The 22,546-nt window shown below is 42.9% G+C and overlaps 1 protein-coding gene across 11 annotated transcripts in view; it reads right to left on the bottom strand.

The window, feature by feature from the left end:
- The window catches only part of SPTAN1 (spectrin alpha, non-erythrocytic 1), a 107,149-nt gene that overhangs the window by 25,014 nt on the left and 59,589 nt on the right, over nt 1–22,546 (bottom strand). For 3 of the 11 annotated variants that reach the window (XM_060200293.1, XM_060200290.1, XM_060200296.1), the window contains 16 exons: nt 22,361–22,509; nt 21,268–21,327; nt 19,317–19,515; nt 15,858–15,962; nt 15,051–15,074; nt 14,165–14,200; nt 9,493–9,540; nt 8,814–8,905; nt 8,395–8,539; nt 8,091–8,272; nt 3,743–3,842; nt 3,380–3,577; nt 3,142–3,288; nt 1,501–1,604; nt 1,237–1,399; nt 830–844 (listed from right to left, as the gene is read on the bottom strand). In XM_060200293.1, coding sequence (XP_060056276.1) covers nt 830–844; nt 1,237–1,399; nt 1,501–1,604; nt 3,142–3,288; nt 3,380–3,577; nt 3,743–3,842; nt 8,091–8,272; nt 8,395–8,539; nt 8,814–8,905; nt 9,493–9,540; nt 14,165–14,200; nt 15,051–15,074; nt 15,858–15,962; nt 19,317–19,515; nt 21,268–21,327; nt 22,361–22,509 — 1,767 coding nt within the window. The remainder of the gene's footprint in view (nt 1–829; nt 845–1,236; nt 1,400–1,500; nt 1,605–3,141; nt 3,289–3,379; nt 3,578–3,742; nt 3,843–8,090; nt 8,273–8,394; nt 8,540–8,813; nt 8,906–9,492; nt 9,541–14,164; nt 14,201–15,050; nt 15,075–15,857; nt 15,963–19,316; nt 19,516–21,267; nt 21,328–22,360; nt 22,510–22,546) is intronic. The other 8 variants (XM_060200291.1, XM_060200298.1, XM_060200295.1 and 5 more) reach the window with 6 other exon arrangements.

Here is a 22,546-nt window from a genome sequence, read left to right as displayed (position 1 = left end):
TTTTTGTTGCCCTTGTTTTATTGTTGTAGTTATTATTGATGTCGTTGTTGTTGGATAGGGCAGAAAGAAATGGGGAGAGGAGGGGAAGGCAGAGAGGGGGAGAGAAAGATAGACACCTGCAGACCTGCTTCACTGCCTGTGAAGCGACGCCCCTGCATGTGAGGACTGGGGGCTTGAACCCGGGTCCTTGCACATTGCAACATGTGCTCAACTAGGTGTGCCACCACCTGGGCCCCTTCTTCCACACATTAAACAACATTTTGATTAACAGCTTTTATCCCTCTCCTTAGAAAATGTCTATTCTTACCCCCCTACCCTCAGTTCTTTAGATGTGAACAGAACATCTATCTCCCTGTCATTGTCTTGTCCGTCTCTGGAGACTAGCAATGCTGGATCTGTACTGGGTGTGCAAGGGAGCTTGTACCTACTGTGCTCTCTATCCTATGCTACCCTGTAGTGCCATGGGCCCATGGTAAGATGAAGCCCAGGTTTAGACAGAAAGGTTTATTCAAACCCTCTTAAAACACAGCAATCAACTACTGCCCCCAAATCAAACATTGCACAGAAGTTGCCCAGGTGAGAAAGTGGGGAAGGAAGAGGGGATGAAGAGGCGCAGGCTAATTACAACAGAGAAAGCCACATCCCATGGGGACACGTGGATGGAGTGTGACGGGTGAGTAAAAATGAAAGTATGGATGATGACACCAGCAGACTGTGACCATGACAAGAATCTATATACAAGAACACAAATACTGGAGCTTATTTAACTAAAACTCAAAAAAAAAAAAAAAAAAAAAGAAAGAAAGAAAAAAGTAAATATACAACTTACCAGCAGCTTGGAAAGCTACAAAAATAGATTAAAATAACAAGAGTTCAGTACATTGATGTTAATATACAAGTCAGCTCTTAAACAGACATTCATTTGCTGTCTTACTTCCCCTGGGAAGCTCAGCATTTAAGGGATAGTAAACAGAGGGGGATTCCAACTTTTTCTGTAGCATATAGCAGACATAGTTTCAACAGAGATAGACAAGGAAAGCAGCTTTTAAATAGCTCTCACAATACAGTGATGTTTTTCCTCCAATTCAAGTTACAAATATGACTTTATCCTGGGTAGAAAATAACTACTTGCTTTCTATGTACATGCTTCTTGGTTAAAAAAAAAAAAAGACTTAACAGACTCTATCCAATAACACAGTTACTACAGAGAGAAACAGTCCAATCTAGTCAGCTCACCTGTATGTTGGTGGGATCCTTATAGGACTCATCACTTGCTGTCTGTAATTTTTCACTGATCCAAGCTTCAATCTCATCCACATCCCGGCTGAACTGCTGCAGGGTCTGAGATTCTCCTAGCTTTGACCTTTTTTCAATCATCTGGGCTTTCAGACGTCTCCACCTGAGAAAGTGAAAGGAGACTGAATGTTAACATCCTTAGAAAAAGACAGGTCAAGACTATCACAGAATACACGAGCTCTGTCAGAACCATGGATTACTCACCTGTCCAAAACCTCATTGCGCCTGCTAGAAACGTCCCCTTTGGCATAGTGGCCAGCAGCTATCAGCTGGTCGGCAAAGGACTGTAGAGCGGCGATCTTTTCTTCCTGTAGGCAAGCAAGATGTGAGGTCAGTGGGGGCAGGATGACTCTGCTGTGCCTAGACAGCTGGTCTTGAGAAGAGAACGGTTATTTTGGGTGACAAGAACTAGCTGGTGACGGGATCGGAATACAGCGACACTTTAGAAGCAGAAGTGTAAAAAGCCAGAAGAAAGCTTGATTTCAATCATTACTAGAGTAGAGTTTAACTTAAGATTCCAGGTCACATTGGGGTGAGACAGGGACTAGGATACAGACAGATGTCATGTACAAGGTTAGGCTTAATGGGGCCGGGTGGTGGTGCACCTGGTTGAGCACACATGTTACAATGCTCAAGGATCCGGGTTCGAGCCCCCAGTCCCCACCTGCAGGGGAAAAGCTTTTGCGAGTGAAGCAGGGCTGCAGGTGTCTCTCTCCCTCTCTGTCACCCCCTTCCCTCTCGATTTCTGCCGGCTCTAATAAATATTTTTTTTCTTTTTTTAAAAAGATTTTATTTATTTTTCAGGAAGATAGAAAGAGAAAGAGAGAGAAAGAAGCTGATAACATTCTGATACATGTGCTGCTGGGAATTGAACTCAGGAGCTCATGCTTGAGAATCCAATGCTTTATCCACTACGCCACCTCCCAGACCACTCTAGTAAATAAATTTTTAAAAAAACTTTTTGGGAGTTGGGCGGTAGCGCAGCGGGTTAAGCGCATGTGGCGCAAAGCACAAGGACTGGCGTAAGGATCCCGGTTCGAGCCCCTGGCTCCCCACCTCCCCACCTGCAGGGGAGTCGCTTCACAGGCGGTGAAGCAGGTCTGCAGGTGTCTATCTTTCTCTCCCCTTCTCTGTCTTCCCCTCCTCTCTCCATTTCTCTCTGTCCTATCCAACAACGACGACATCAATAACAACAACAAGAAAACAACAAGGGCAACAAAAGGGAATATTTAAAAAAAAAACTTTTTTAAGAAGTTAGGCTTAATAGGAAAAGGTCCGATTTTAGATGCAGGGGTCTGTAAATCAGAGTTTTTCACCTGAGTTGTTCACATGCATGTACTGCTTCACTGACCCACCACAAATCTGTTTTTCTTCCTTTCCCTGATGTTTTCCTGTGGCATCCCCATTACTACACCCTTAGGCACACCAGAATGTCTATACTGAAAATTACCTGTGCGCACACTCTCCTAGACTGCATGGTATTCTTTGGAGGTATTATTATTATGTAACTATTGCTTCTGTGTTGTCAATACCAAATAATTTAACTAAAGGAGGGTGCCAAATTCTCCAGTTGAGAAAACTAAGAAATAACTTGCTTTTCTTTATTTTAATTTTTTTTTTTTTTTAACCAGAGCACTGCTTAGCTCTAACTTATAGTGGTGTGGGGATTGAATCTGGGGCTTAGCAGACTCAGACATGAGCATCTCTTTGCATAATCATTATGCTATCTCCCCTGCCCCCCCCCCCTTTTCCCCTACTCATTAAGAAAGGAAAAAGGAATCAACCAACAAAGAGTTGTCAGCCTGGAAAAATCCAGATTCCGACTGTAAGATACAAATATCACACCTGAACATTAATTGCTTTGTCGAAGTCCTCGTGTTTTTTTATCAGAGCCTCCACACTGTCTAGTGAGTCTCCTTTGTCTTCTGTATTCAGGAAGGCCTCCCGGGCAGCCATCCAGTTCTCAGCTTGCTCACAGTCCCGATGAAAGAGCTACAGGAGGGGGAAGGCAGGTGAGAAGATGGAGGTTTTGGCAATGAAACAGCTGGTCAGAAACCCTGTGGCCTCTGCTGAGTACATGTACCTGCAGTTCCAGGCACTGATCCAACATCATCCTGCGCTGGACCCAGGCCTTCTCCAGATCGGCACGCTCCTGATCTAGAATATCTAGTTTCTCCTTGATCTCTGGGCTGGCATAGTGCCCATGAGCCAGCAGCTGCTGCCCAAACTGCTCAAATGCCTGGAAAGTGCCAGCCCTGGCATCAATTTCTGTCCGGTGTTCCTGCCAAGAGGAGGAAAGGGATTAGATAACTGGCAATGAATGCCCACTCTAATGTCAAATACCAACTCCCAGCAGAGGGTGATGTAGTCAGAGGAGGGGGGCTGGTGAGGTCTTGGCACAGCACAGCAAGCATGTTTCTGCTAGTCAGTAGGCAGGGTTACCTACCTGATGTCGTTCCAGCAAAGCTTCAGCTCCAGTGACATCTTTGGCTAGCTCATCTGAGGACACTAACCCTCGTATTCCATTGATCCAAGACATAAGGTCCCTGGAAACCAGATCCACAGAGGAATAGTTATTACATTACCTGGCAATTAGGTCTTCTACCCAGGAAAAGAGAGAACTATATAATTCTTACCTCAGAAACCTGGGCAAAATATATCGAAGCTTCTTTGCTCATTAAGATATTAAATACTTTCATTAAGGGCAGGGAAGAGAGCTTACCTGGGAAGGTGCTTACTTTGTCATGTTTGTGGCCCAACTTTGTACCTGGCCACCTACTGCACTGTGATTTTCCCTTCTCGCTGAAATAGCTAGCCTATAGTGGCAAAGCCCCAGTGATCAGTTGATCTCTCTCTCTTTCTTTCCCTGCACGCCCCGCCCTGTCCACATACACACCAGAGGCAAACGCAGTAGAGCATGTGTGCTACCATGCACAGAGCCTGGTTTAAGCTCCCATTCCCCAACTTTAGCAGGGAAGCTTCACAGTTGGTATAATGGTGCTACAGGTGTCTCTCTTTCCTTCCTGTTCCCTCTGCCTCCTCAATAATTTTCTTCCCTCTCAATTTTTCTGTCTCAACTAAAAAAAAAAGAAAAGAAAAAAGAAAACATGGCTGCTGGGATCAGTGGATTTATTGTGCAGGCACTGATCCTCAATGATAATCCTAGTAGTAATAAAATAAATCATTAACAACAACACACTAGGCTAGGGTAGATGGCATAATGGTTATGCAAAGAGACTCATGCCTGAGAAGGTGAAGGAGACTACAAAGTCCTAAGTTCAATCCCCCACACCACCATAAGCCAGAGCCAAGCAATGCTCTGATTATAAAAAAAGAGAGAGGGAGTCGGGCTGTAGCGCAGCAGGTTAAGCGCATGTGGTTAAGTGCAAGGACTGACGTTAAGGATCCCTGTTCGAGCCCCTGGCTCCCTACCTGCAGGGAAGTCACTTCACAGACAGTGAAGCAGGTCTGCAGGTGTCTATCTTTCTCTCCCCCTCTCTGTCTTCCCCTCCTCTCTCCATTTCTCTCTGTCCTATCTAATAATGATGACATCAATTACAACAATAACTACAACAATAAAAGGGAAAATAAACATAAAAAAATTTTTAAAAGAGAAAGAAAAAAATATAAATATATTAGAAAAAATGGCTACTAATAAATACCTTCTCATTCATCAGTGGAATTCTACATAGCTTTACAAAAGACTGAGGAGAGCTGAAAAGATAGTACAGTAGTGGGGGTCGGGCGGTGGCGCAGTGGGTTAAGCGCATGTGGCTCAAAGCGCAGGGACCGGCGTAAGGATCCCGGTTCGAGCCCCCGGCTCCCCACCTGCAGGGGAGTCGCTTCACAGGCGGTGAAGCAGGTCTGCAGGTGTCTATCTTTCTCTCCCCTTCTCTGTCTTCCCCTCCTCTCTCCATTTCTCTCTGTCCTATCCAACAACAAATTGTGTCAACAAGGGCAATAATAATAACCACAACGAAGCTACAACAAGGGCAACAAAAGGGTGGAAAAATGGCCTCCAGGAGCGGTGGATTCATGGTGCAGGCACCGAGCCCAGCAATAACCCTGGAGGAGGAAAAAAAAAAAAGATAGTACAGTAGTTGTGGTCTGGGAGGTGGCACAGTGGATAAAGCATTGGATTCTCAACTGCGAGGTCCTGAGTTCAATCCCCAGCAGCACATGTACCAGAGTGATGTCTAGTTCTTTCTCTCTACTCTATCTGCCTGTCTTTCTCATGAATAAATAAAATCTTAAAAAAAAAAAAAAGACAGTACAATAGTTATGCAGAAGACTTCCACTTTGAGGCTCTGAGGTCCCAGATTCAATCCGTAGTATCACCATAAACCAGAGCTGAGCAGTGCTCTGGTCTCCCTCAAAAACATGACTCTCTCTTCACTTTTATCATTAATAAATACAACTTAAACAAAAGACTGAAATAGCAAATCATGTAATATTTTACAAGACAAATGGCTTAGAATCTTTTTAAAAAATGTGTGTGTCATGGAAAACAGAAGACTCGTGGTAGAGAGACAGTGGTCTAGATTAAGGGAGACAAGACTACCAAATACCATGGTGATGACTGGCTGAATCCTAAATCCAAAAATTAGCTGTGGCTACAAAATGGACATTTGAGACAACTGGAAAAAACTGAATTAAATATGGCTGTATTAGGTTAGATTTCCTGGGTGTGATAATGGAAATGCAAGTACACAAGAGCATGTTCTTGCTCTCAGGAGATACATATGAAAGCATCTAGAGCTTAAGTGCCATGTATCTGCCACCTACTTTCACATGGGCGACAAAAACACAATTTAGAAAGAGGGAAGGAGCAGTCATCAGAAGATGGCTACAAATAAAGTGTCTACTGCTTTAGTCTTTTCCATATACTACAGCTCCTCATTTTATTCTTTCCTTCCCTTTTTACCAGAGCACTGCTCAGCTCTGGTTTATGATGGTGCTGGGGATTGAACCTGGATCGTTGATCCCCAAGCATGAATCTCTTTGCATAACCATTATGCTATCTCCCCACCCTATCCTCCCCTCCCATTTTATTCTTTTATTTATTAACTACTGGGTAGAGACAGAAATGGAGTGCAGAGGGGGAGACAGAGTGGTAGAGACACTTGCAGCATTGCTTCACCATTTGTGAAACTTTCCCCCTGCAGATAGGGACCAGGTGCTTGAATCTGGCTCCTTGCACACCGTAATGTGTGCACTAACTAGGTGCGTCACAACCTCCCCTGCCCCCCAATTTATTCTTTTTTAAAGTTATTTTTTAATATTTATTCCCTTTTGTTTTATTGTTGTCACTGTTGGATAGGACAGAGAGAAATGGAGAGAGGAGGGGAAGAGAGAGAGGGGAAGAGAAAGATAGACACCTGCAGACCTGCTTTACTGCCTGTGAAACGACTGCTGTACAGGTGGGGAGCCGGGGGCTCAAACCGGGCTCCTTATGCTGGTCCTTGTGCTTTGCACCATGTGCGCTTAACCAGCTGCACTAATGCCCAACTCCCTCCCCCAATTTACTCTTTAAAAATAAATACATAAGGCAGAGGTAGATAGCATAATGGTTATGCAGAGACTCACGAGCCAGAGGCTCCAAAGTCCCAGGTTCAATCCCCTGCACCACCATATACCAGAACAGAGTAGTGCTCTGGTAAAAATAAATAAATAAATAAATAAATAAATAAAGGCCAGGTGGTGGCACACCTGGTTGAGTGCACATGTTACGATGCACAAGGGACTGGGGACTGGAACCTTTATGGGGAAAGCTTTGCAAGTGGTGAAGCAGGGCTGCAGGTTTCTCTATACCCGTCTTCTCCTCTATTGCCTCCTTCCCTCTCAATTATGACTGTCTCTATCCAATAAATAAAGATAATAAAAAAATTTTTAAATGTAATCTTCTAAATAAAATATGCATATATTTTTAAATATGCATATGCTGCTGTTTTTGTGCTGTGTGTAGAGTCAGGACATCACGTGTGTTTTCACTGCTCCTGGAGTAACTTTTTTTTTTTTTTTTTAGCTAACTCAGCTCTGGCTTATAGGACTTTGGAGCCTCAGGCATGAGAGTCCCTTTCATAAAAGTTATGTTATGCTATCTACCCTCTGTTCCCCTCCTCCCAACTTTTTAGAGAGGGAGAGGTATGACAACACTGCAGTTATTCCCACTCCCTGGCAACTCCATGTGGTGTCACAGCTCAAGCCTGAATGTTCACGGCAAGGTACATGTGCCTTTTTTGGTGAGCATTCTCTGAAGTCTATGCCACTGTTTTGTCCATTCAAATTCTTTGCAGCCCTGAGATTTTTCTTAAAAAAGAAAAAAAAAAGTATTTGTGCTTAAAAAGACTAGCAAGTGAAAACTATGTCTAAGGAAGATTTAAAAAAAAAATTTATTTATTCCCTTTTGTTGCCCTTGTTGTTTTATTGTTGTAGTTATTCTTGTTGTCATCGTTGTTGGATAGGACAGAGAGAAATGGAGAGAGGAGGAAAAGACAGAGGGGGGAGAGAAAGATAGACACCTGCAGACCTGCTTCACCACCTGTGAAGCGACTCCCCTGCAGGTGGGGAGCCGGGGGTTTGAACCGGGATCCTTACGCCTGCCCTTGCGCTTTGAACCACGTGCGTTTAACCAGCTGCGCTACCTCCTGACTATACTTAGAGAAGTATAGACTATTCATTTTTTAGTATTTGGTTTGCGAATATCTTACATTGAGCAATGATCACTCTCCTAATGGAAATGAGCATGGAAAGATCCCGTGCCTGAGCTGAAGAGTGAGCACAGAGCTTCTTACCGGAAGTCACTAAGGAAGCGCTGCAGGTCATGGGAGTCACCCAGCTTGGCCTTGCGCTGGTCTGCACGTTTCCCCAGGCTGTTCCAAGCCTGGTTTAACTCAGTGCATTTTTCCTTCAGATCTTCTGCTGACTCAGGGTGGGACTGGATCAGACGCTGAGCTGTTTCCCCAAGGGAATTGACCTGAAGGAAGAAAATGGTAAGAAAACAAGAAATAATGGGTCTCTTCAGTCCATTAATGGTAAGAGTCCATCTCTTACCATTCCCTTGGGCAACCATGCGAGAAGGTGACCGCATTCTCTTACCTTGTCACCTAGAGCTGCAAGGTCCCTCTCAAAGCCCTCATGCTTGCGCTGCAGGGCTTGAACACTAGCCAAATCATGGCCATAATTGTCTGTGTTCAGAGCCTGATTCTTCTCTTCAATCCATTCTTTGGTCTCATCGGCATCTCTGCAGGAGAGATACACATTCAGGTTAGTAAACTGAGTATAGGACAAACAAGAACATTTTGTATAGCTGGCATCTGTCACTGGCTACCATCAAGAACTCTAAAAAACAAAAGAATATATATACATCCATTCTCACTTGTCAGTATTTATTAAGCATTCATCCCGCTCCTAGGTGTCAGAGAACAAACACTGACAAGACATGGTGGTACTCAGAGCTCGAAGTCAACAAATACAGGAACTATGAGTGAGAACTTTCCAGCCCTCACTGCCCTCACCTGTGGAATCGCTGCACTTCATGGGCACTGCCTAACACCTGGCTGCGCTCCTCGGCCAGCTGCTGCAAGGACCGCCAGCGCTCATTCAGCTCCTGTAGGGTGACAGCGAAGGTCAGTTCTGCAGCAGCCATGCCATTAGCCTACAGTGAACTCTGGGAAAGGGGTCACAGTGCTAGGATACTGTGGGTTTAACCTGCTCAGTTGAGCAAATAAGTATACATCTATTGCAGTTCCACAAAGCTAGCCATGCTTGATGAGATGAACATACACAAACACTTGGCCTGAATCACCTTCAAAAAGGCAAGAGAGATGCTCACTCTTCACTCCCACCCTGCTGCCTGCATGAAGCACCTGTTATAAATTACTATTGAGTGGAAACATTTAGAGTGCAGCAAGACAGACCAAACCTTAACTGAAAAGAGGCAAGAAAGCATCCCCTGCTGAACAGTCAAGATGTTCCTTGCAGTGCCCCCCCCCCTTAGTCATGGGGGTTCCTGACAAGAAAGACAGCCTCACAAGCCTGCTGCCATACAGAGAACTGATACTCGCACAGAACACCCTTGGACCCAGGAGATTCACAAGTGCCACAGCTCATGTAGCGAATCAGAACAAAAGCTTTGCTGAAGACAGGAAAAGGAAAGCAATGGAGGGAACAGGGAAGCTGGTCATAGTTTCTTACCTTGATGGAATTAAAGGTAGCCACGGTGTGAACCATCAGACGAGCAGACTATGTAGGAAGGAAAGCAGAAGAGCAAAACTAATCAAGTGTCTGCCAATTAAGGGACAGAACTCTGAGAACAAGTGCCATTAATTAGGTCCCAATTGTCAGCCAAAATTATTTTATAGGGATACTGTCAAAATTCTGAGCAGAAACATTAACAATAGTATCAACCACTAGAAAGTCATAAAAGAATCCAAGTGCCTATTCAGAACCAGCTCAACAATTAAGCATACTTAAGAGAATGAAGAGCATAATAAAAAATACAATTAAAAGAGCTGGCTGCACAGGAAAACTGTCTTTGCTAAGGACTAGAGTCTTTTTCTTCTCCGTAATACAGAATAGTTCAGAATAGCAATAAGTTATTTTCTGACTAAATTTCAGGATTGCTGCTCTTTTTAACAGTGTCCCCTTGAACTAAGGGCAACAGCCTTATCAGATAAAAACAATAAACCAGAGAATGTTCTCATCAATATAGTTACTTTAAAATGAAATATTCATTGCGATGTCAGAGTCCATCTAGTTTTATCTGACTCTACTTGACATATAGTAAGACACTCATAATCTTCAAGTACATAAAAAAAGGAGGGCCAAATTTATAAGTAGGGAAGTTAGGCCACCTACATGGTCAGGCATTCTCCTATGATAGGTCTAGGTGACATCTGTAATGGGGTGAATGTGTACAGGGTTCAGGAAGCAGAAACGGTATCTCATCAGTCTGTTCCAGAAATAGGAGGTACAGGTGTTTATAAAACGTCATATGACATAGATTCTATGATAATACTTGTCACCAGAAAAAACTAACAAGTGGGAGAATTTTTCTAGGAACAAGTATTACCTGGCCTGAAAAATCTAGTAAGATAGGTAAGGCTGCTGCCCATTCATATTATTAGTGTTCAAATTTTGCTTTATCCAAAAAATGATTGAGAACAGAGGGGAAAAGCGAATTTAAAGGAAAAGGTACCCCCCCCCCCCAGTTTGAAGTTTATGTAATGATCATATAGTTAAAAGCCAGGAGGGATAGAAGGGGAAAAAAGGACCTTTCAGTCAAGATCTTAAGACAGATCAGATGAGATGACTAGAGTGAGAATAACGACTTATGAGGGCTTCTGGAGAAAAGCTTTCTGTTTTTAGGTTTTCATGCCTTCTTTTTATCTCAGGAAAGTGGACTTGTTTAAGGTAGAAATCTGCTCTAGCTTGCCTATAACTGAAATAAAGTAAAGCTGAATATGAAGAATGACATTAGAATCCGTTAGTTCTGGCCAGGTGGTGGCGCACCTAACGCACTCACTCAGTGCTCAAGGACCCAGGTTCAAGCTCCTGGTTCCCACCTGCACGGAGAAAGCTCCACAAGTGGTGAAGCAGGTGGGAACCAGGTGTCTCTGTCTCTATTCAATAATAAATAAGTAAGTAAAGAGTCCATTAGTTCCTTAACTCAAGTTATAAAGACTGCACATAAGGGTCCAGGCAGTAGTGTACTTGGTTAAGTGCTCACATTACAGTGCACAAGGACCTGGGTTCAAACCCTTGGTCCCCACCTGCAGGGAGGAAGCTTCGTGAGTGGTGAAGCAGTGCTGCAGGTGTCTGTCTCTCTCTTTTCTCCCCTTTCAAATCCTTTGTCTCCATTCAATAATAAATAAATTTTTATTAAAAAGCTCACATTAAAAGTTTCTTTGTAGTGGTCCGGGAGGTGGTGCAGTGGATAAAGTGTTGGACTTTCAAGCATGGGGTCCTGAGTTCAATCCCCAGCAGCACATGTATCGGAGTGGTGTCTGGTTCTTTCTCTCTCTCCTCCTATCTCTCTCATCATTAATAAATAAATAAAACATGGAGTCGGGCGGTAGCACAGCGGGTTAAGCGCACGTGGCGCAAAGCACAAAGACCGGCATAAGAATCCCGGTTCGAGCCCCCGGCTCCCCACCTGCAGGGGAGTTGCTTCACAGGCGGTGAAGCAGGTCTGCAGGTGTCTATCTTTCTCTCCCCCTCTCTGTCTTCCCCTCCTCTCTCCATTTCTCTCTGTCCTATCCAACATCGACGACATCAATAACTACAACAATAAAACAACAAGGGCAACAAAAGGGAATAAATAAAATAAAATATTTTTTAAAATAAATAAATAAATAAATAAAACATTAGCTTTGTAGGGGGCCCAGGAGGTGACTCACAAAGTAGAACATACATATTACAGTGTTCAAGGACTCTCCCACTTTGTATCTCCAAGGGCTTCACAGCTCCAGGACAAATTGTTCAGAAAGAGGCATAGGGAGAGAGAAAGACATCATACCACCAAAACTTCCCCCAGTGCAGTGGAGGCTACATTCAAACCTGGGACTACCCTGGATTTTATCTTTATTTTTAATTTTTTATAGTTATTTATTTATTCCCTTTTGTTGCCCTTCCTGTTTTACTGTTGTAGTTATTGATGTCATTGTTATTGGATAGGACAAAGAGAAATGGAGAGAGGAGGGGAGAGAAAGATGCAGACTTGCTTTACCACTCGTGAAGCAACTCCCTGGCAGGTGGGGAGCTGGGGGCTCGAACCAGGATCTTTATGCCGGTCCTTGTGCTTTGTGCCACCTACGCTTAACCCGCTGTGCTACCACACAACTCCTTATTTTTTTAATTTTTAAAAAAAATTTTTATATTTATTTTTTCCCTTTTGTTGTCCTTGTCATTATTGTTGTTGTAGTTATTATTGTTGTTGTTGTTACTGATGTCGTCATTGTTGGATAGGACAGAGAAATGGAGAGAGGAGGGGAAGACAGAGAGGGGGAGAGAAAGATAGACACCTGCAGACCTGCTTCACCGCCTGTGAAGCGACTCCCCTGCAGGTGGGGAGCCAGGGGCTCGAACCGGGATCCTTCCACAGGTCCTTGCGCTTTGCGCCACGTGCGCTTAACCTGCTGTGCTACCACCAAGCTCCCCTCATTTTTAATTTTTTAAAAGATTTTATTTATTTATTAATGAGAAAGATAAGAGAGAGAAAAAACCAGGCATCACTCTGGTACATATGCTGCCAGGGTTTGAACTCAGGACCTCATGCTTGAGAGTCCAATGCCTTATCTACTGCAACACCTCCCGGACCACTGGATTTTATTTTTAAATAATTATTTATTGGTGCCAGGTGGTGACACACCTGGTTAAGTGCACATATTACCAGGTACAAGGACTCAGGTTCAAGACTTGGTCCCCAGCTGCAGGGTGAAAGCTTCACAAGTGGTGAAGCAGTACTATAGGTATCTGTCTCTCTCCCTTTCTACCCCCCCCCCGTGAATTTTTCTCTGTTTTATCAAATAAAACAAGTTTAAAAGACAATTATTATTTATTTATTTATTTATTAATGAGGAGAGAGAACAAGAGCATCACTCTGGCATATGTGATACCCAGGACAGAATTCAGGGCTTCAGGTTTGAAAGCCCAGGGCGTCATCCACTATGTTGGTTTCTGGGCTGCCCTGAATTTCTTTGTAATAAAGCTCTATTATAGTTGGTAAACATTTCTTGCTGCTCTCTGTATGTCTCATTCCAGGATTCGGTATCTTTCTTTTTTAAATATTTATTTATATATTTCCCCTTTTGTTGCCGTTGTTTTTATTGTTGTAGTTATTGTTGTTGTTATTGATGTCGTCGTTGTTGGATAAGACAGAGAAATGCAAAGAGGAGGGGAAGACATGGAGGGGGAGAGAAAGATAAGATACTTGCAGACCTGCTTCACTGCCTGTTAAGTGACTGCAGGTGGGGAGCTAGGGCTCGAACTGGGATCCTTACACCGGCCCTTGCACTTTGCACCACGTGCGCTTAACCTGCTGTGTTACCGCCCGTCCCCCAGTATCTTTTTTTTAAACTTATTTTAAAATATTTTATTTATTGAATAGATACAGAGATAAATTGAGATTCAAGAGGGAGATAGGGAGAGAGAAAAAGAGACACCTGCTGCACTGCTTCATTGCCTGTGAAGCTTCCCCTCCCCTTAATGTGCATGGTAACTAACATGTGCTCAACTGGATGTGCCACTACCCAGCACCCCTTTTAAATGCATCTAATTAGTAAGAAAAAGAGGAGATGGAGAAAGAACCAGATCATCACCAGGACATATGCAACTCTAGGGACTGAATTCAGGAACCTCATGCCCAGAAGTTCAACACTCTAGTCACTTTGCCATCTCCCAGGCCATGCATGGTATCTTCCATGAAATTTTTCTTAGGCTACAGGAGAAAAAGGCTGGGGAGATAGATGATGAATGCAAAGTTCCATTTAATTTTCAGTCATTTCGTATCAAATCCTCTGGACAGCAAGCTGTTGGGAGGACCTGACCTGAGTACAGAATGACAAACCTGCAAATTGTCCTCTGGCAGTAACGTGCCCAATACTGTGATCTAACCAAAACTATACTATGTATATGCACAGGAAACACTTTGTTTCTCTGTATTAAGTGTCACATTTCAAGAGAGAACAAGTTCAAAGAATATAACATCTGGGTCAGAAAGGAACCAGCCCAAACTAGTCCAGAAATGACCAAAGGCTCTACACATCCCTGAATACTCAAACAGTTCATAACTATTTACATAACATAATATAACATAATGTAACACAAACTATTTTTGTTCCTAAAACCTTTTGAAAGAATTTCTTACCTTCCATGGGGAGGCAGTCTTGGAATCAGCTTCATCCTAGTCAAAGGAGGAGGAATTCAGGCAGCTATGAATTGAACACAATGAAGCACCCAGCCTGCCCTTTACATGGTAAGGAGTCCCTAGAGAAATTACCCAAAAAGCATTTCCCCTCTGTTATTTAATGTTAATCATGGGGTGGTGGCAAGCTGAGAGAAATTAAGCAACAAATAAGAGAAAAGTTCTAATTTTTTAAGCAGTAGGATAGCAAGGATGAGAAAACTTAATATGAAATTTAAAAATAAGTACAAAATTTACTGATTTCTTGGGAGGGCTGCAGTCATGGGGTTAGTTGAGAAAGGGTAATGAACAAACCTAAGAGGCATTAGAAAACTGAGATGGGAGTCGAGTGGTAACGTAGTGGGTTAAGCGCACGTGGCACAAAGTGCAAAGACCGGTGTAAAGATCCTGGCTCAAGCCCCCGGGTCCCCACCTGCAGGGGGGTCGCTTCACAGGCGGTGAAGCAGGTCTGCAGGTGTCTATCTTTCTCTCCCCCTCTCTGTCTTCCCCATCTCTCTCCATTTCTCTCTGTCCTATCTAACAACAATGATATCAATATCAACAACAATAATAACCACAACAATTAAAAACAACAAGGGCAACAAAAGGGAAAATAAGTAAATAAATAAAATTAAGAAAAAAAAACTGAGATGATAAAGACATTTTGGTTTTTTGGGGGGAGTGATAGGTGGAAACAAATTGCTGCTCTTTCTTATCCTCAGGTTTCCCACATATCAAGGTGTCTCTGAGATTTAGGAACAGAAATCCTTAATGGGTTCATGATCCTGTATTCATCACAAGATCTATTCCTCCTCATGTTCACATTCCATATGCAGTACCTAGAACTTACCCTGGGCATCATTCCGTATAGCTCCTAAAAGAGAGAGAGAGAGAGAAAAATAGAGAGAGAGAGAACAAGTGTTATTACTAGAGGAGATAAGCACCTATCAGCAATATTTGTTACTGTCAAATCTGGAGACATAGAGGTGAATTACAAATAGATGCACAACCAATAAGAAGCACCTTTTGGGAGTCGGGCTGTAGCACAACGGGTTAAGCGCAGGTGGCGCTAAGCTCAAGGACCAGCGTCAGGATCCCAGTTCGAGCCCCCGGCTCCCCACCTGCAGGCAGGTTCCTTCACAGGAGGTGAAGCAGGTCTGCAGGTGTCTGTCTTTCTCTCCCCCTCTCTGTCTTCCCCTCCTCTCTCCATTTCTCTCTGTCCTATCCAACAACAACATCAATAATAACTACAACAATAAAACAACAAGGGCAACAAAAGGGAATAAATAAATAAAATAAAATAAAATAAATTTTTAAAAAAAAAAGAAGAAGCACCTTTTTTCTTTTTCTTTTTTTACCAGAGCACTGATCAACTCTGGTTTACGGTAGTGCAGGGGACTGATCCTGGGACTTCGAAGCCTTAGGATAACCATTATGCTATCTACCCCTGCCCACCTTTTTTATTTCTTTGTTAACACAAGATAGATAGACGGTGGCCCATGGAAGCGGAACAGTATCATTCAGGTCACATTATAGCACATGTCTACAGTGTGGCCAAAACTTCACAGTATGGAACTTTGCTTGTTGGGCAATGAAGCATATAAAAAGGACACCCAGCTGTGTCCTTATGACAACAGCAGTAAGACCAGACACCTACTTGCTGCTGAACAGCCTGCACCTCCTCTGCCATCAGTCCTTCAGATTCCAGGTCTTCAGCTACTTTGTTAATGTCCTTCAGTCGTGACTCGTTGGCCTTCAGATCCTTTAAAGCAAAAGCACAATAACTGAGACTCATAAGAGAAATTCAAAAGAGGAGGTCAACATGCTCATAAATTATAATTCAAATCTGTTTAGACATATATCGAAGAAGGAGTTTCCTTGATGGTGACCCAACATCGGGAATCCTGTTTCTATCAAGGAAGTGAGAAACTGCATGGACTAGAAACGGAGTGAACCAATCTCCTGTTTTTTTCCTCTTTGTTTTTTTTTTAAGAGATAGAGAAATTGAGAGGGATGGATAATAGAGAGGGAGAGAGAAAGAGACACCTGAAGTGGGGTAGACAGCATAATAGTTATACAAAGAATCTCTTATGCCTGAAGTTTCAAAGTCCTAGGTTCAATCCCCAGTACCAACATAAGCCAGAGGTGAGCAGTGCTCTGGTGAAAAAGGAGAGGGAGTTGAGCGGTAGAACAGCGGATTAAACACAGGTGGCGCAAAGTACAAGGACCGGTGTAAGGATGCCGGTTCGAGCCCCCGCCCTGCTCCCCACCTGCAGAGGAGTCGCTTTACAGGCAGTGAAGCAGGTCTGCAGGTGTCTATCTTTCTCTCCCCCTGTCTTCCCTTCCTCACTCCATTTCCCTCTGTCCTATCCAACAACAACAACATCAATTACAACAAGAATACAACAATAAAACAAGAAGAGCAACAAAAGGGAATAAATAAATAAATTTAAAAAAAAAAAAAAAAGAGTTGAGAGAGACTTGCAGCACTGCTTTACCACTTATGAAGCTTGCCTTGCAGGCAGGGACTAGGGGCTTGAATCCCCAGGCGCATCACTACCAGGCCCCCATTATTCTGGTTAATGGAGATTTAACAAAAAACTTTTCTCTGAGGAGAGGGCACAATTCTTTTATGAAATGTGTTTGTTTTAATATTTAGTCAACTATCAATACAAGAGAAAACGATTCCCAGTCACTCTGTTTATTTGTACCACAAGAACTCTATGTAATTCTACTGTTCTAGCAGGTTTTCTGTTGTTATAAATTCTGTGAGTAAACTAGCTTCTGCCCCTCCATCCCCACCCCTATTCACAACCCCAACAAACCCCAGTCATTCTGACCAGCCATAATAATGTTTTCTTTTCCCAACCAAAGTACTGCTCAGCTGATTTATATGATTTATGGTGGTGCTAGGGACTGAAGCTGGGTCCTTGGAGCCTTAGACACAAAAGTCTTTCTGAGGCAGAGGTAGACAGCATAATGGTTATGCAGAGACTTTCATGCCTGAGGCTCCATAGTCCCAGGTTCAATCTCCAGTACCACCATAAGCCAGAGCTGAGCAGTGCTTTGGTAAAAAAAGAAAAAAAGAAAAGTCTTTTTGCAAAACCAGTATGTTATTTCCTTGGTCAAATAATATTTTCTCCTTTTCTTTTTTAAATATCTTATTTATTTATTTTGGATAGAGACAGAAATTGAGAGGGTGAGAGGGGAAAGAGAGAATGACATTTGCAGCTCTGTTTCACCACTAGTGAAGTTTCCCCCTATAGTTAGTGTCCAAGTGCTTGAATTTAAGCCCTCAACACTATTTCTACACGCAACCAGGTGAAACACTGCCTGGCCTTACTTTATTTTCTTCTTCTTCTTCTTCTTCTTCTTCTTCTTTTTTTTTTTTTTTTCCCTCCAGAGTTATTATTGGGGCTTGATGCCTGCACTACAAATCCATGGCTCCTGGAAGCCATTTTTCCCATTTTGTTGCCCTTGTACTTGTTACTGTTATTGTTGTCATAGCTGTTGTTGTTGTTGGGTAGGTCAGAGAGAAATGAAGAGAGGAGGGGAAGACAGAGAGGGGAAAAGAAAGATATAGACACCTGTAAACCTGCTTTACCGCCTATGAAGCGAGTCCCCTGCAGGTGGGGAGCCGGGGGCTCGATCCAGGATCCTTACACTGGCCCTTGCGCTTTGCGCCATGTGCACTTATCCCACTACACTACCGCCCAGCTCCCACTTTCTTATTTTCTATGAAGATTTACTGGGGGCTGGAGAGACAGCATAATGGTTATGCAAACAGACTATCATGCCTGAGGTCTCAGATTCAGCCCCCAGCATCACCATAAACCAGAGTTTGCTCTGACTGCTCTTTGTCTCTATTAAATTAAAATAAAACATTAAACTAAAAGGTATTTTAAAAATTGATTAGGTCAGTAAAATAGTTCACCTGGATGGTGTTCTGCTTTGTCCTGTGCACCCATGATTGAACCTGGTCCCCATCACACTGGAGGCTTCAGTGCTGTGATCTCTTTTTCATGCTCTCTTTCTGCCTTTGTCTCTCTTTTATCTATCTGAAAATGTGATCCTAGAGCACTGAAGTCCAGGTGACAGTGACAAAAGAAAAAAGAAAGATTTATTTATTAACAAGAGAATCAGAGCATCAATCTTGAATATGTGATGCCAAAGATCAAACTTGCTTTACAGTCAACAATATTTAGACATCTTTCCCATATTTGGGAGCTACTCTCTTCCCGATCCAGCTTTCTGGTCCTTTTTTCAGCCATGACATCATCTTCCCAGACAATAACTTGGATCAACCTACATATCAGATTTCAGGCTCAGGGAAGGGAAAAACAAAACAACAACAACAACAACAAAAAAAAAAACACTAGTATAGTCATGGGCTCTTTGGAAAATAACTAAAACAGGCCTACTAGCTATCTAAAAAATGGAGACCCCCAAATCTTTGTCTGCATTATTCCAGCCTTTAGGTTCATGATTAGTCAACAATTTGTGTGCCTTTATATGTTAACTCTTGATTCAGCCACCAGGTTCCAGATGCTAAGATGATGCCAACTAGACTTCCCTGGACAATCCCACCAATGTGTCTTGGAGGCCCGATTCCCCAGAGCCCCATCCACTAGGGAAAGAGAGAGGCAGGCTGGGAGTATGGATCGACCTGTCAACGTCCATGTTCAGTGGGGAAGCAATTTTAGAAGTCAGACCTTCCACCTTCTGCACCCCATAATGATCTTGGGTCCATACTCCCAGAGGGCTAAAGAATAGGAAAGCTATCAGGGGAGGGGATGGGATACAGAGTTCTGGTGGTGAGAACTGTGTGAAGTTGTACCCCTCTTAGTCTATGGTTTTGTCAATGTTTCCTTTTTATAACCCCTAGTGGGGGTTGTATTGTTACGCAGAAAACAGAAATATTATGCATGTACATACTACATTTACTGCTGACTGTAAAACATTAATTCCCCCAATAAAGGGAAAATTTTTTTTAAAGTATCTGCATAGATAATGAAAAAATATTCTATGTGATTTTCATTCTTTTAACTTGCTGTCAAAAATCAAGACAACAAAATGTTAAATCCAAATTTCAGCTTGACTGAAAGATTCCTCATACCTTCTGGAAATCATCGAATTTCTTCTGTAGCACTTCCACTTGCTCTAAGTCTGCACCAACTTCCTCACTTGTCAGGGCAGCTTCCTTCTCGTTGATCCACTGCTGTAGTTCATTCGCTTCACGGAACAACATAAACTTCTTACAACTCTTCTCCAACATGCCTTTACGCTTCTCACCCAGTTCCAGCAGAGATTGATATCTGATGAAATTCAAGAGGGTAACAAGAGGGGGCAAGGAGACAGTTAGCTTATGAGAGAGGCAAACATTAAGGCAAACCATAGGTATCTCCAAGATGCAGATCCAAGACCATGAAAATGGAATGATGGTGCCCTGGAGACAAAGTATCTGAACAGAGATGAAGATGAAGCTCCTGGGAACCCACACCACAGACTCAAGGATAGGCACACAATGTATTTTCACTACTGGGTGGCTACAATAGCCAGGCACACACATCCCTGGGCCAATTTTGCACTTACGACATCAAGACCACAAATGACTGAAACCAAGCTTTAGCACACTAACAGAGTTCATGCAACTACAGCTGAGAGATGCGATGAATTTGCTGGGCATAATGTATACAGAGAGTTTTTGCTTCACTTTTATATCCCTAAGCATCCCTAGATGGTGGAAAATGCATGCTGAACTTTGAAATAGTTTCATATGGAGTGTTAGTAGATCTGGAATAGTAGAAAATTACTTTATTTCTTAACAAGTTTGGGGAACATTAGAAGGAAAATAAGGTAAGAGTACAGAGTATCTGTACTATTGTTACTTGGAAGATTTCTTAAGAGATATCAAAGAATATTCTCACTCTTGGAAAATAAAATACAGAAGGCTGAACACCCACTCTCCTTGGTGAGATGAGAATGCAAACTCAATAAAAATGAGTTGTTAATTGTTAGAAGAAAAAAAAAACAACTCCAAAGGCAGTGGCACACTGGTTAAGTGGACATGTTACAGTGCACAAGGACCAGATCCAAGCTCCCAGTCCCCACTTGCAGGGGGAAAGCTTCACGATTGGTGAAGTAGTGCTGCAGGTGTCTCTCTGTCTCTCTCCCCACCTGCCTCCCCTCTCAATTTCTCTCTGTACAATCAAAAAATATAAACGAATAGTAATAAAAAAGATTTAAGAAAAAAATCTAGAATCACCACCAAATCTAAACTTCCTAAAAATGAAATTTAAGAAAGCAATGAATTACCAAACCTCAGGACACTTTAAAGAGAGGCACTTTGTGGTCCGGAAGGTGGCACAGTGGATAAAGCAGTGGACTCTCAAGCATGAGGTCCTGAGTTCAATCCCCAGCTGCACCAGAGTGTACCAGAGTGATGTATGGCTCTTTCTCTCTCTCCTATCTTTCTCAGGAATAAGTAAATCAAGTCTTAAAAAGAGAGAGAGGGAGTTGGGCATTAGCACAGCGGGTTAAGCGCATGTGGTGCAAAGTGCAAGGACCTGAGTAAGGATCCAGGTTCGAGGCCCTAGCTCCCCACCTACAAGGGAGTCACTTCACAGATGGTGAAGCAGGTCTGCAGGTGTCTGTCTTTCTCTCCCCCTCTCTGTCTTCCCCTCCTCTCTCCATTTTTCTGTCCTATCTAAAAAAAAAAAAAATTAAAAAGAGAGAGGCACTTCATTTTCTTTCTATGAAAAAACACTAAAGGTTCGGTCTCAGGTTTGCTGCTAACAGTAGCTGGTCTACAGGTGAGCCAGCAGGAGAGACTGATAACACTCTCAACACACAGCTGCACACAGAAGCCACCAATGAAGTAAGCGGCCATCAAGTGACACAGTTGCACTGACACCTCTTCCCTTGTGAGCCAAAGCTGCTGCGTGAAACACACCCCCTCCCACCACCTCCTCTTTCTGGAAGAATGGGTGGCTTCCAGAGAAGCGGCAGAGGGAAGATGGACACTAAAGCATGGACACGGTGCTCAGCGAGGCTCGAAGCCTACTCACAGTTCTTCCACCTGTCTCATACGCAGAGATACACTGCCGGCCTCCTTAGTTATACGTGTCCTGCACAGAAGGGCACAGCAAAAGCATGCAAATTAGTGGGATTAATCCCAAGGAATGGAAAGCAGCTGCTCGGCCTGGCACCGTGATGGTGGATGCTGAAAGTGAGTAATTAGGAGTTATCCAAAAGCTCATGGAAACAGGCCAGACCATGGATATTATTACAGTAAAGAGATAGCAAGAAAATTAAATGATATGGTTAGTTCACCTTCATTTTCCTAAAAAGTATGCCATACATAAAGGCAATCAATTTGCCTAAACTGGAAACACTAGTGACACCCTAGAATATGGCCAGGAATAAAACATGTGCTGAGAAAAACTTCCTGAGAGCTGATATGTAACCTTAGTCATAATAACCAGAGTCATAGCCTTGGTCTAATTTTTGTTCTCATATTTATGATCCAAGCCAAAACTTCTCATTCTCAGTTCCACAGTAATATAAAGAGTCTGATCTTTTCAGGGATCACCAGGTTCAGAAAAGTTCTATTAATCGAAACTCTGAGAATGTATTTTCTAGAAGTTATCCAAGAGCCTGAAGATTTTGATTTCATTAGCAGAGTAACATATGCCTTTAAGAAGAGACACGGTTCAGTATGGGAGCTTAGTTATAGGAAAGAAGAGAGTCATCTCATAAAAAATAAACTCCATTCTTAGAACACAATGTCATGGTACAGAGCAGCTCTCCAAATAGCATTTTAAAAGAAGGAATCCTATAAAGGTATGGTACATCTGAAAATCCAGTTTTAGAAAGCATCTCTTGACCTGGAGGATAAAGGTTAAGAGGGTAATAATTAGAAAATGCTCAGAGTAGGGCAGGCCAAAACAAAGGGTCTGAGTCATAAGTTTTAGGCTCAGACCGGCTATTTTGAGTTAAAAGTGGCTCATGGGAAGTAGGAGGAGCATGTGTTAGAGTATAGATTGGTCCCCGAAGAATATTTGTTCTGGAAGTCTGTGAAGGACAATGCCTAAATTTTGACCTACATGTGATACAGATTAAGCCCCATGTGGGGCCTGGATTTCTGTGAGTAGTTCTTACTGATTGTCAATCTGCTCCTGCCGCAGAGCTATGCTGCCTTGCTCCTCCAGGAGATTCTCCCTGGATGCTGACTGGGCTGGGTCCAACTTCTTAACATAAGCAGCTGGCACAAACCCTTGGCGATCATTCACTTCCACTTTCCACCAGTCCTAAAAGAAAAAAATAAAAATGAAAATTTAAAGCAAA

This window comes from Erinaceus europaeus, chromosome 10 (assembly GCF_950295315.1).
Source record: "Erinaceus europaeus chromosome 10, mEriEur2.1, whole genome shotgun sequence".
NCBI lineage: Eukaryota > Metazoa > Chordata > Mammalia > Eulipotyphla > Erinaceidae > Erinaceus > Erinaceus europaeus.
Note: the sequence above shows the minus strand (reverse complement) of the source record. Positions and strands in the feature narration are given on the sequence as shown.